The sequence below is a fragment of the Aulonocara sp. 'chitande type north' Nkhata Bay genome, linkage group LG3 (assembly GCF_057382095.1).
Source record: "Aulonocara sp. 'chitande type north' Nkhata Bay isolate Kocher_YH1m ecotype deep benthic linkage group LG3, A_spYH_male_GT1.1, whole genome shotgun sequence".
Taxonomy (NCBI): Eukaryota; Metazoa; Chordata; class Actinopteri; order Cichliformes; family Cichlidae; genus Aulonocara; species Aulonocara sp. 'chitande type north' Nkhata Bay.
This window is the reverse complement of record NC_141346.1, coordinates 73274860-73288434: the sequence shown is the minus strand read 5'-3', so window position 1 is coordinate 73288434 and position 13575 is coordinate 73274860. Positions and strand designations below refer to the sequence as shown.

General features: G+C 41.1%; 2 protein-coding genes across 2 annotated transcripts in view; both read left to right on the top strand.

Moving 5' to 3' along the window:
- The window catches only part of LOC147336975 (protein NLRC3-like), a 465583-nt gene that overhangs the window by 345282 nt on the left and 106726 nt on the right, over window positions 1-13575 (top strand). The gene's annotated exons all lie outside the window — the stretch shown is intronic.
- Window positions 10286-11968, top strand: LOC147336980 (uncharacterized). Its single transcript, XM_086287219.1, has one exon. The coding sequence runs from the start codon at window positions 10395-10397 to the stop codon at window positions 11520-11522; it is 1128 nt and encodes a 375-aa protein (XP_086143345.1). The 5' UTR covers window positions 10286-10394; the 3' UTR covers window positions 11523-11968.

Sequence of the window (13575 nt, the reverse complement as noted above, 5' to 3'; positions counted from 1 at the left end):
GCATTTATTTGTGTGAAATAAATCAGACTCAGACACGTTCTGGAGGAAAGCAGAGACGCATCGTGTCTTCCTTACTCTGCTCTTCACCTGCTTTTACAGGTAACATATTTGTCATCGAGGTCTTCATCCTTGGGACCCGTAACATAGTAACTTCGTCATTGTTATACTTCTATAGTTTTCCCATTTTGTGAGCTGTGGATGTGGAAAGTGTCTCAGTGACACATCCACATGAAAACGGCGTTACCTTCGTTCATTTGCACGTCAAATGAACGAGCTGTTTGGACTTTAACGTCACAGCTGATGCTTCGATACTCGAACTCAAGAGTTCAGCTTCCACTCAGAGGTACAAGTACACACAGCAAAGATAAACGTGTACACAAGGTTGAACCCACAAGTGCACAGCTCCAACCAGAGATGGGCAGTAATCCGATTACTTTTTTCAAGAAACGAGTAAAGTGAGGGATTACTATTGCAAAAAAGGTAATTAGATTACTGTTACTTTCCCGTAAGCACGCTGCGTTACTGCGTTACTAAAACCGCAGCTGTGTGCAGATGAACAATGGATAATCTATCGAGTGTGGAGAGAGTGTGAGCGTGCAGCGTTTAAAGCGTGGAAGCACTGACCTTACTTTGAGTTTGACTCTGTAAAAAGTGACAAAAACATTAGCATCCGCTGTTCACTGCGTGGGAAGACAACATGCTCACTCACTATGTGTTAATGGGCATGCTTATTTATAACTTTGATAAAATGTCATAAAAATAATTCCATGCCAGCTCACCATTGGTGATCAGGTAGTTTCTGTTCCAGTTCCAGTCCCATAAATCATGAAGCTTGCTGCCAGAAAAGCTTCAAATCTCCTTTGAAAGCTGTTTGTGGTCTTGATTGTGGGAGCTTCAGTTGTCTGACTCCAGCTGCCACACAGTGCTCACTGATATCATTTGCAAAAACCCCAGTGTGACAATATTTATCAGTGAAGCAGAAATCAGGAAGTGACGACTTTTCTTTGAACATTTGCTAAGGCTAAGCTGTGCTTTCTACCACAGTTGGGAATTTCCTGGTTTACAACAAATTATTGTGTCAACACCGCATAAGATTTCAAACTACAGGAAAATCACTGGAGTTATAAGAGGCAGACAACGACACACACACCACATGCATGCTGTTGCTATTTATTGTGGATTAACCTGTCAAGGGCAAGAACAAAATAATTCTGCCTCAAATACAGGAAATCATAGCTTTCCTGTATTTCCTCCATTGTTGGCATGCTGGTTAGTGCTGTTGCTCCACAGTAAGAAGGTCCTGGGCTAAATTATCCATGAATGTAAACGGCTGTGTGTTTCTATCTGATAGACTGGTGAGCTGTCCAGGGTGTACCCTGCCTGGTAACCTATCACTTCAGGGTTATTTCCCAGCCCTGCTGCAACCAGGATAGAGATAGGAGGACGGTAGTTGTTGTAGACCCATTCAATTTCAATTAATAAACTTAATAATAATAAACTTTATTTATAAAGCACACTTAAAAACCAAGGGTATGCCAAGGTGCTTAACAAGTAAAATAGAGTATAGGAGGAGGATAATAGAAATAGGACCAAAGCAAGTACTAAATATGCAAACAGATAACTGTCACTAATACATAGGAAAGCAACAGGTACAGAGCAAACAAGAATTTAAATGAGCATAGAAGTGCATGATATAAAATCATAAAAGAAATATTAACTAGAGGGAAAGGCAAGATTGAATAAGTGGGTTTTTAATCGTGATTTGAACAGTGCAATGGAGTCAGATGCGCGGAGGTCGAGAGGAAGGGTATTCCACAGTACCGGGGCAGCCAGAGCAAACGCACGGTCACCCCGGGACTTCAGCCGAGATCTGGGTTGGGTCAGAAGTAGTTGAGTGGCAGATCTGAGTGTTCTAGCAGGAGTATGTGGTTTGAGAAGTTCACTAAGATAACTTGGCGCTAATTTATTAATAGTTTTGAAAGTAAGGAGTAATATTTTAAATTGAATACGGTACTTTATGGGCAGCCAATGCAGGCTAGCTAGGACAGGGGTAATATGGCAAAATTTCCTGGTACCAGTCAAAAGGCGGGCTGCTGCATTTTGGACTGTTTGCAGTTTAAGAAGAAGAGAAGAGGGAAGACCATAGTACAAGGAGTTACAATAATCCAACCTGGAGGTCACAAAAGCGTGAATAAGCTTCTCCAGGTCCTCATGCGGAATATAATGCCTAGCCTTAGAGATAAGGCGCAGTTGGTGGAAGCTAGATCTCACTACAGCAGACACTTGCTTATCGAGTTTGAGCGAGCTATCCAGCAGTACACCCAAGTTACTGACATAGTCACAAGAAAAACTAGCAAAGGAACCCAGGGCAGCACAGAGTTGGGCACGAGGGATTTTACTGTTGAACACCACAATCTCAGTCTTCTTATCATTTAAAACGAGGGAATTACTCAGGAACCATTCTTTGACCTCCCGCATGCATTCTTGAAAGTAGTGCAGGGACACAGCAAGGTCGTCAGTAAGTTCAAAATAGATCTGTATGTCATCGGCATAACAGTGGAAGGCGATATTGTATTTTTCAAAGATTGTGCCTAGAGGGAGCAAATACAATGAGAAGAGAATAGGGCCTAAAACTGATCCTTGAGGCACACCACAACAGACCGGAGCGGAGGAAGAGGAGAAGGTGCCTAAGTGAACTGATAAGGATCTATCAGCGAGGTATGATTTAAACCAGTCGAGGGCAGTGCCTCTAATACCCACAGTGTGCTCAAGTCTTAGTAATAAAATGTTATGGTCTACCATATCAAAGGCCGAAGAGAGGTCCAGTAAAACTAGGACCATAGAGCGTCCAGTATCAGTGATTACAAGAATATCATTAAGAACTCTAACCAACGCTGTTTCAGTGCTATGCAATGGCTTAAAGGCAGATTGAAATTTCTCAGCAATATTGTTCGTGTCCAAGTACGCCTGGAGTTGGGAGAGAACTAGTCTCTCCAGGATCTTGGACAAGAACGAAAGCTTAGAGATCGGTCTATAGTTTGAAAGGTCATAACAGTCAGAATTTCTTTTTTTAAGAATCGGGTGGACTACAGCATGCTTAAAGGACAAAGGAACACAGCCTGAGAGCAAGGAAAAGTTCATAAGAAATAGGATACTAGGTCCGATTACATCAAAACAGTCCTTAGCTAAACGAGATGGAAGAATGTCAAGCACAGTATTGGTGTTATTCATTTGAGCAACTAGCCGCTTAAGAGTCAAAAGTGACACAGGCTCAAACTGGTGGAAAGTTGAAATGCACTCAGGAATGGGGAGAGGATATAAAGCAGGGGGAAGGGAGGACTTAAGAGATGAGACCTTTTTTAAAAAGTGAGTTTGAAATCGCTCACAAAGACCCTGAGAATGAATTAAAGGCATGTCCGGGGAAGGGTTAACCACAGAGTTAAAAATTTTAAATAAGGATTAAAATGTTCCAGGAGCTCAACTTACTCCATCTGAACATGTTTCAATCGTGTTTTATGAACACAACATGCAGGTTTACTGAATATGAAAAGGTTGTGTTGATTTAACTCAGTTGTTTAAGTTTCTGCCAAAGCAAAACCTTTGTGTGCAACCAGTGTCCACTATTGAATCAAGTAAATCCAACATGTTTTTGTCAGTGCAAAAGGAGTTACGGTGCCTGTATTCCTGCACAATATTGTCCCGGGAGGGAGGAAAACTTTCTGGTGAAGTTTTGGTTGATTTTTGGGTTTTGCTTGACACTAGGTTGATTTTATCAGTGAGGTTTGGATTGTTTTCTTTCTCTAAGAGAGAGAAAGATGGTTTTATGCTTGGACATGTTTGCAATGGGCCCCAGTATTTGTTACTTTATTAGTATTTTATTGGTTGCGTTTGTTTGTGCTTTTGTTACAGTGCACTGAGATAAGAACATCTGAGAGGTGTGATCCACCGGTGGTGATATTTTGGTATTTTGTGAGTTCCCGATTTAACAAATCAGCTCTTTAATCCAGGCCTGAGAGATTGAACTTTAAAGCGCTATAAAATATTCTTACTGGAAACAGTGGCAAAGTGTTTTTCTCCATGATTATAATGGGCTTGGGAGAAATTCACTGATATGTGACATTGATCACATGAGAAGTCCTGAGCCTAAAAGGATTGCAGCGAGTCAATCCAGTCCAAAAACAAGGAGCTGTTTTCCTTTAAAATGATGACGTCATCTTGCTGGTGATGGAGGCTCGAATAGGCTGCACGTGAGACTCCATTATCAGCAATATCTGGTATGAATGTGTGTGGATGTATGCATGTGACTGGACTGTGATGGACTGACAACTAAAAGTTTAACTGACTTGAGACTGAGACAAAAACGGTGCCGACTTTAGGATTAGTGAATGTCCACAACAATTCACCCAGCCTGTAGAAGAAGGGTGGAGGTTTTGTCTTGCTTTGTTTGTGCAGGAGCAGAAGGATGACAGAGACTAAAGGGGGAGGCTGTAGCTTCACATGAGTGTGAGCTGCAGACTGAACCCTTTGGTTGCTAATGTTGAGTCACTGATGTTTGCATTAAGAAAATTGTGTTTTATTAGCTGTGCTTTAATTAAGGTATCACATTATATTGTTGGGAATGTTAAATGCTAAAGTGAAGAAAAGCTTTGATTTCACTCATGACTGAACATGTTATTATTAACCATAGCAGGCCACTGTAAAGAGTCAATTAACTGTTATAGAGGAAAAAAAGGCCAAAAACTCTGTTAATACGTATGAATAACAGGGAATGATAGACTTGTCACATTCAAAATAGAGATATGTAATAACAAACACGGGTCCGTGTCATTTAGGTTCTCCATTGAAATAGTCAATCATTTAGAAAAGTAGAATATATATATATATGTCTCAACGCTGTTTCTCAATAATATTAAAAACCTAAAAACTATTGTTGTGGAAGATAGAAGTCACTGTGACAGCCCTCTGACTGTGGAGGACGTTTGTAATCCTATTTCTGCACTTAAGGCCAACAAATCTCCCGGCACAGATGGTTTAACTGCAGAGTTTTATGAATCATTTTCTAATCTCCTGGCTCCGTTCTTACTGCAGCTTTTCATAGGAAGTGTAGAGAATAACATCCTCCCTCCTACTCTTACTCAGGGTCTCATAACACTTATTCCAAAGCCAAACAAAGACTTACTTCTTATTGATAATTGGAGACCCATCTGTCTGCTCAATGATGACTATGAGATTATGGCTTTAGTACTTGCTAACAGAATGAAAGAGTTCTTGGACACAATTATGGATGAGACACAATCAGGCTTTATGAGAAACAGACACCTTTCTAAGAACATGAGACTGGTTTTAGATCTACTTGATTACTCTGATTTGGTATCTGACTATAGCTTCATTCTCTTCCTGGATTTTTAAAAGGCTTTTGATACAATTGAACATCAATTTATTTTCCACTCTTTGGAAAAATTTGGCATTTTTCTGTAAAGCTATCAAAACCTTGTACACGAATGGCAATAGCTCAATTAAAATGATTAAGACTCCACCCCGAGATTTGACCTGTTATACAAGGAATCAGCACAGCTGATAAGGAGCTCATCATCAGCCAGCTAGCTGATGACACCACACTCTTCTTGAAGAATGCAAATCAAATCCGTCCAGCCCTTAGTGTTATTAGTGATTTCTCTGAGGCATCTGCTTTATGTCGAAATCTAAAAAAATGTGAATTACTAGCAATTAAAGGCTGCACTGCAAATGCTCTCTGTAACATTTCTGTTAAACAAGAAGTCACATATCCAGGACTGTTAATATCCAAAGACCAAAAGTCAAGATGCTCGTCAAACTTGTCAAACAGTGTTGGGGAATTCTCAATGGTGCTTGGTGCCATACCCTCAGGGACTTTAATGTTATATAAAAACACTGACAGCTCAATATCTGCCTCAGTCACTCTCCCTGATCCAGCTGAGTCAGCAGTGGGAAAAATCTGCTTTTCACAGGAACTTGGTAACAGCAATAAGAGAATACGTAGTTTATTCCAAGAAGATATCATGTCTCTCCCATATATAGAATATCTTACTGGAACCGACATGTTCCAGATATCACCTGGAAGACAGCCTGGATGATCCCATAAATATCTAATTGTGAACAAGGTGAAGGAAATCTCATATAAAATTCTTCATAAATGTGACCCAGCCAGTCACTATATGGTAACATTTAAAAGAGACATAAATACTAATTGAACTTTTTGTGGGGATCATCCAGAAACTATGGCACATCTCTTTTGGTTCCTCTACACAGAGATTCTGGAAGAATTTAGCAGTTTTGTTATTGTCCATATTTTAAGGGAGTTTTCTTTACGATGGGGAAATGTTTTATTGTTTTTCTTTAAGTTCCCCAGGAAGAATGATAAATGTTTTTTTTATAAAATATTTGTTAATACTTTTAGCTATTTTATATTAGGGCTGCCACAAACGATTATTTTGATAGTCGACTAGTCACCGATTATTTATGCGATTAGTCGACTAATCAGATCATCATCCACTGGACGTAAAACTACAGCTTATTGCACCAGCAGCATCTGCTCTTATATAACTATCATTAGCTTACAGCTTTAAGCTTTTAAGGTGCTAACTAAAAATATGATGATAAAAAGATGATAGTTTATTCAATTTTAATGAAATTTGCAGATTGTTTCGGTGAAGTTTAATAAACTCCTTGCTATCTAAAATATAACAGGACACCGGAGTAAATTCTCCAGCATCTCACACTTCTGATAATCAGAATAGAATAGAATAGAATAGAATTCAACTTTATTGTCATTGCACATGCACAGGTACAGGGCAACGAAATGCAGTTTGCATCCATCCAGAAGTGCTTTAGTGATATAGGTATATTACAATTAGGGCTGAACGATTATGGAAAATAATCTAATTGCGATTTTTTGCCCCAATATTGCAATTGCGATGCGATATGCGATTATTTTTTAAGGTCTTTGTCTTCTGTATTATTAAACAAAGACAAGCAATACATCATATAGTATGGCCAATACTATATTACATTAATTTTAAACTGTTCTTTCCTGGAAGACAGACCTCTGTTATGATGACATGAGGTGATGCATGAATTGATGACTGACATTTTTATTTAACTTCTTCAATCACAACAGTATATTTGAACATACACAATAGTTTATTTTTAGCTTACAAACATCTGAGCATAAAGTGCTGACAAGGAACCCTGGTGTAAACATTAAAATGAAAGTCAGTACAATGTGCAGATTGCAGAAATATACATAAAAAAAAATCAGTGGCTTTACCACACTCAGTTTTTCGACATCTGTGAACTACTAGACAGTCATTCAATTAAAAAATAATATTAAATAAATAAAACTAATAAATAAAAAATACACACATCTTACTGATCTTTGCAGTCAGTAACATTACACATAAAGTGCAAACATAATAGCAATTGTATAAACACACACACAAACACGCCTTTAAAGTTTAAAGGCGTGAAATTGGACGGTCTAGCCTTCTGATTAGCTAATCAGAAGGCTAGTTCTGATTAGCGTCACCGCTGTCTCGGTGGAGTTTAATAAACTCGGCCGTCTGCTTCTTGCTATCTAAAATATAACCAGACACTGGTGTAAATTCTCGACTGTCTCATACTTCTGTTTAATAAGTTTTCTGTTTGACGTTTAGTCAGCTGTGTGAAAACCAAGGAGGAACCCACCCGGGGGATTAATAAAGTTTTATTTTATCTAATCTAATAACTTTAATCTCAGCCAAACCGATTTACTCACGAACAAACAAAACACTGAAAAAAGCCCAACAATAACATTTTTAGGTTGTCTAAGTGACTTATATATTACGTTTAACCCGAGCAGCGAAACTCCGCGGTGATCTGAAAATGATGTGCCGGGAGTTGTGCCGTTCTCGGCCGCATCAGTAATCCTCGAGCTCCCGGCTAGCTGTCGAGCTGGTGGGTAGCAGACGCCTCTGAAAACGTCGAAGCACTTTTGCAAATATGGGATATCTTGATAAACCGAGCAGATATTTGATGTTTACACAACTACTTTCTCGCCTGAAAATATGTTAAAAGTTTATTTTGTGACCCAGAAAGATTAGTATGAGTAATTTTAAAACTTAGTAGCGGCCGCCATTGCTGGAAACTGGAGTTTGGCTGGGCCGCGCTATGAATTCTGGGATATGGTAGTAATTTGGACAGCCTTATAATCGCAGTATAATCGCAGCCTTTGCGGTTAGAAAATTGCACTTGATCATGTCGCGATATTATCGCAAATGCGATATATCGTTCAGCCCTAATTACAATATATATTAGCAATAGTATAGATATGTAAGTATATTACAGAAATGGGTCTATTATGGTATGTTATAATGTACACGGTATGAAGTATGTTGTGAATATTCTATAACTAAGTATGTACAGGCTGTAGTGAGTACAAGCTATGAACAGGATATAAATATGAAAAACTATACAGAATATGAAATAAATAACTTTACAGAAATCTGAGATATACAGCTATACAGAAATGGGAACTATGCAAGTTGTAAACAGTTGTAGGATTAAAGATTATTGAATGTACAGAATGATTATTTACACAGAGCTATACAGTAGTGCAGTTAAGATAAGTGAGGGTGTAGATAGTTTCTACAGAGGCTATATAAAGTGCTAGTGGTTGTGAGTGGTGGTTCACTCCATGTTATTATTGCGTGTTTGAGGGTACAGTTGTCCATTGTGGGGGTGTGTATGTTCAGTCCATGAGTTTAACGTGGGTCAGATGTCAGGAGGCAGTCAGCTGTCTGCTTGACATTTATTCAGCTGTGTAAAAACTATAACTTTAATCTCAGCCAAACCGATTTACTCAGGAACAAATAAAATACTAAAAAAAAAAAAAAAGCCAAACAACAACATTTTTAATTTATCTAAGTGACTCATATATATTTAACCTGAGTAGTGAAAGACGGCGGTGGGTTTGAAAACGATTAGCCGGGAGTCCGGTGTTCTCACAGCGCTAGTGACCTAGCCCCCGGCTAGCTATCGAGCTAGTGGGTAACAGACGTCTCCGAAAACGTCAGAGCGCTTTTGAAAATATGTGGTGTCCTGATAAACTGAGCCGATATTTGAGGTTTACACAGCTACATTCTCGCCTGAAAATATGTTAAACGTTTATTTTGTGACCCAGAAAGAATAATAAGAGTAATATTAAAACTAACTAGCTACCGCCATTGTTGGAAACTAAGCTGGGCCGCGCTATGAATTCTGGGACAAAGCTGCTTCTTCTTCTTCTTCTTCGGGGTTTAACGGCAGCTGGCATCCTTGTACATGCAGTGCTGCCATCTTCTGTTTCAGTCTGTTATTACACTCTTAAATCCTGCTACTTATTCCTGCGTCTTTTGGGATCTTACAAAGCTTCAAATGACGCGTCGACTATTAAATCAGTCGTCGACGATTTTGATAGTCGACGTAATCGTGACTAGTTGACAAATCGTGGCAGCCCTATTTTATATCCATAAATGTAAGTTTATTAATAAAACACCATATTTCTGCCGTTTTATAAGGATATGAATTGTACATACAATCAATTTCAGACTCAACCAACAAAAAGCCTCAGAACAATATTTATATTGTAACAGTTGCTATTGTAATGCAGTGTATCACCACATGGCGGCACCTCCTGTCTCACGACTGGTGTCACCCCCTTTTTGTTCTTCTTCGCACTCCTCCTGTAATGGATGCTCCCGTGTGTACGCGGACTAGTGTGCTCTTTAGTAATGTGTGGTAGAGGTAGCACTTTTATTTTTGATATTGTAAATGAGTACTTTTTGGAAAGTCAGAAGCTGTTGCTCATTCGCTATCCACCTGCACACCTCCACTGCACGTTACAACTGGTGCCCGAACTTTTTCCCCTTGGACTTCAGACGATTTTTGCATCCCGCCGAGGATTCTTCTCTTCTAGCACGTGAACTGTCTCGGAAATCCCCCCAGTTTTGCGGACTCTCGGACGTTTTCTCCCGCCATGGCTACAGCCTCAGCTCAGGTGGGACCCGACTAATTTCTGGATACCGTGGTGTGCCGCTGCTCCGCTTGGGAGAAAGAAAAAGAGAGAAGTGCAACCTGAGGACTGGTTAAATGCAGTTGGCACATACAAAGCCTCATTGAACCTAACTGATGGGCAATTGCCAAACGAACTGCCACACTTTCTTGCAAAAGAGCCCGGGAAATGGTTCAAGGCACTGAGTTCCCACATCACATCATGGGCTAAATTCTGTCAACTGTTTAAGACAGTTTTTCTGCCCTCCGACAACCAAGAACGCATCCTGAGAGGAATTTTGGATCGTGTTCAGGCTCAGGACGAGCCGCTCCCAACCTTTGTCGCCCACATGTTGAGTGAGTTTGACAAACTGAAGAGCCCCCCACCTGAAAAAGACAGAATTGACCTAATTAGTAGACATGCTCTCGAAAAATACAGAGTTGCCCTGTATGGCGCTAATGTCACTTCTGTAATGGACTTGCTGCTACGCGCTCATGAGCTTCACTTAGTGCTTGGACCACAAAGACCACAGCCTGCTTTATGTAGCAAAGACAACTATAAGCCTGAACCTTACTGCTTCAAATGCTCTCAGCCAGGGTTCACTACACGCACCTGCCCAAACTGTAACACCCAACCTCATTTGCCACAACGAGCCTCGAACACCGCTAGGCATGGCCCAGTCCAGCCATTGCCAGCACCTGGCCCCTCTGACCCTGGCCATGAAAAGGTGGAATTAAGCAGCACCACATCCCAGCCACAATACAGGCAGTCGGGAAACTACAGGGGGGGGGAGGACATTTCACAGAGGCCAACCTTCCCCCAGTTACTAACGGAGCCTCACACGCCCGATTCACTACAGGGTGGACACAGTCTTGGACACTTGGAAGACAATTTTTCACAAGTCCACTGGAATACCCCACTAAGAACGAAAGTGAACTTCAATGCTTCATCTGTGGATGCTACCCTCGACACGGGTGCTTCCCTCTCGGCTGTACGAACAGATCTCATTCAAGTAAATGACTCTTACCCTAGAAACACAAGTGAGTGGAATGGTCCTGCAGTTAACCTCGCCAATAATGCTCCCTGTATCCCTGTTGGTGTTATTTGGCTCAATATTGGATTCATGAACAAGAACTTTTACCAGCGTTTTGCCATAATACCAGATTTGTCCTCTCCTTTCATTCTGGGAATGGATTTTATGGCAAGAGCTTCTGTTTCTATTCACATTCCCACTAGAACAGTCTACGTTGAGGACATCCCCTGCCCACTCGCAGACAATGAAGAGGACCTTCAAAATGATTACTCACATTCACCTGGAACACTGATGTCTTTGGACTTGGTTCGCTCAGACTTAACAGCCAAACTGTCTGAAGCAAGTCTCTCAGAGAACAACAAGGATGCTTTACTAAATCTGCTCAGCACGTTTAGCTCCTTGTTTGATGGTCAACTTGGTCGAACAGCTCTGAGCACGCCATAGAGACTGGCAATGCAACACCTGTCAATCTCCCACCCTATCGCACGTCACCTGCTAAGAAACGTGTGATTGAAGAACAAGTGCAACAAATGTTGAAGGACAACATCATTGAACCTTCCACAAGCCCTTGGGCAGCTCCTGTAGTCATTGTAAATAGAGCTGCCACGGAACCAAGGTTTTGTGTGGACTTTCGAGGGCTCAACCAAGTTACCCGAAAAGACTCGTATCCCCTGCCTCGTGTAGATGAGTCTTTGGACTTTCTGGCAAGAGGAAAGTTTGTCTCGACATTGGACTTAGCGCGAGGCTATTGGCAGGTTGCTGTAGCAGAGGACTCGAAGCCTAAAACTGCCTTCATCTCTCACTGCGGTCTCTTCCAGTTTCGGGTGCTGCCCTTTGGGCTCTGCAACGCACCTGCAACTTTTCAGAGACTCATGAACTCTGTGCTTGCTGGCCTCTAGGGCTGCCACAAACAATTATTTTGATAGTCGACTAGTCACCGATTATTTTTGCGATTAGTCGACTAATCAGATCATGCATCCATTAGATGTAAAACGTACAACTTATTGCACCAGCAGCCTCTGCTCTTATATAACTATCATTAGCTTACAGCTTTAAGTGTTTAAGGTATGTGCTAACTAAAAATAAAGACAAGATGATAGTTTATTAAATTTTAATGAAATTTGCAGATTGTTTCGGTGAAGTTTAATAAACTCCTTGCTATCTAAAATATAACAGGACACCGGAGTAAATTCTCCAGCATCTCACACTTCTGATAATCAGCTGTCTGCTTGACGTTTATTCAGCTGTGTAAAAACTATAACTTTAATCTCAGCCAAACCGATTTACTCAGGAACAAATAAAATGCTAAAAAAAAGCCAAGCAATAATATGTTTAAGTTATCTAAGTGACATATATATGTTTAACCTGAGTAGCGAAAGATGGCGGTGGGTTTGAAAACGATTTGCTGGGAGTCCGGTGTTCTCAGCTGCTCTAGTGACCTAGCCCCCGGCTAGCTATCGAGCTAGTGGGTAACAGACGTCTCCGAAAACGTCAGAGCGCTTTTGAAAATATGTGGTGTCTTGATAAACTGAGCAGATATTTGAGGTTTACACGGCTACATTCTCGCCTGAAAATATGTTAAACGTTTATTTTATGACCCAGAAAGAATAATAAGCGTAATATTAAAACTAACTAGCTGCCGCCATTGTTGGAAACTGAGCTGGGCTGCGCTATGAATTCTCGGACACAGCTTCTTCTTCTTCGGGGTTTAACGGCAGCTGGCATCCTTGTACATGCAGTGCTGCCATCTTCTGTTTCAGTCCATTATTACACTCTTAAATCCTACCACTTATTCCTGCGTCTTTTGTGATCTTACAAAGCTTCAAACGACGCGCCGACTATTAAATCAGTCGTCGACGATTTTGATAGTCGACATAATCGTGACTAGTCGACTAATCGTGGCAGCCCTACTGGCCTCATTTACAAAACGTGCGCAGTCTACCTGGATGACATTGTTATCGCCTCACCTACCTTTGAACAGCACTTAGTGGATCTAGAGGAGGTGCTGGGCAGACTCCAGGCTGCTGGCTTGTCATTGAAGCTCAAAAAGTGCCAATTCTGCCTCGATGAATTCACCTTTCTCGGGTACCGCATCACATCATCAGGTGTTAAGCCCGATCCGGACAAAGTAAAGGCGGTTAAGGAGTTTGATACCCCAACCTCAGTGAAACACGTCCGTCAGTTCCTTGGCTTGACTGGCTATTATCGACGCTTCATTCAGAATTATGCCCGCCATGCCGAACCTCTTCACGCCATCACCAGAAAGGACAATGCTTTCCACTGGGACGACAGCTGTCGAAGGGCCATGGACACTTTGAAGGATCATGTCACATCAGCCCCGATCCTGTCATTTCCAGACTTCAACCGTCCCTTTTCCATTCACGCCGATGCATGTGACATTGGTCTTGGGGCAGTGTTGATGCAAAAGGATGACAAGGGTCGTGAGTACGTTGTGGCTTTTGCTAGTCGCGTCCTTCACAAAGCTGAACTCCCCTAC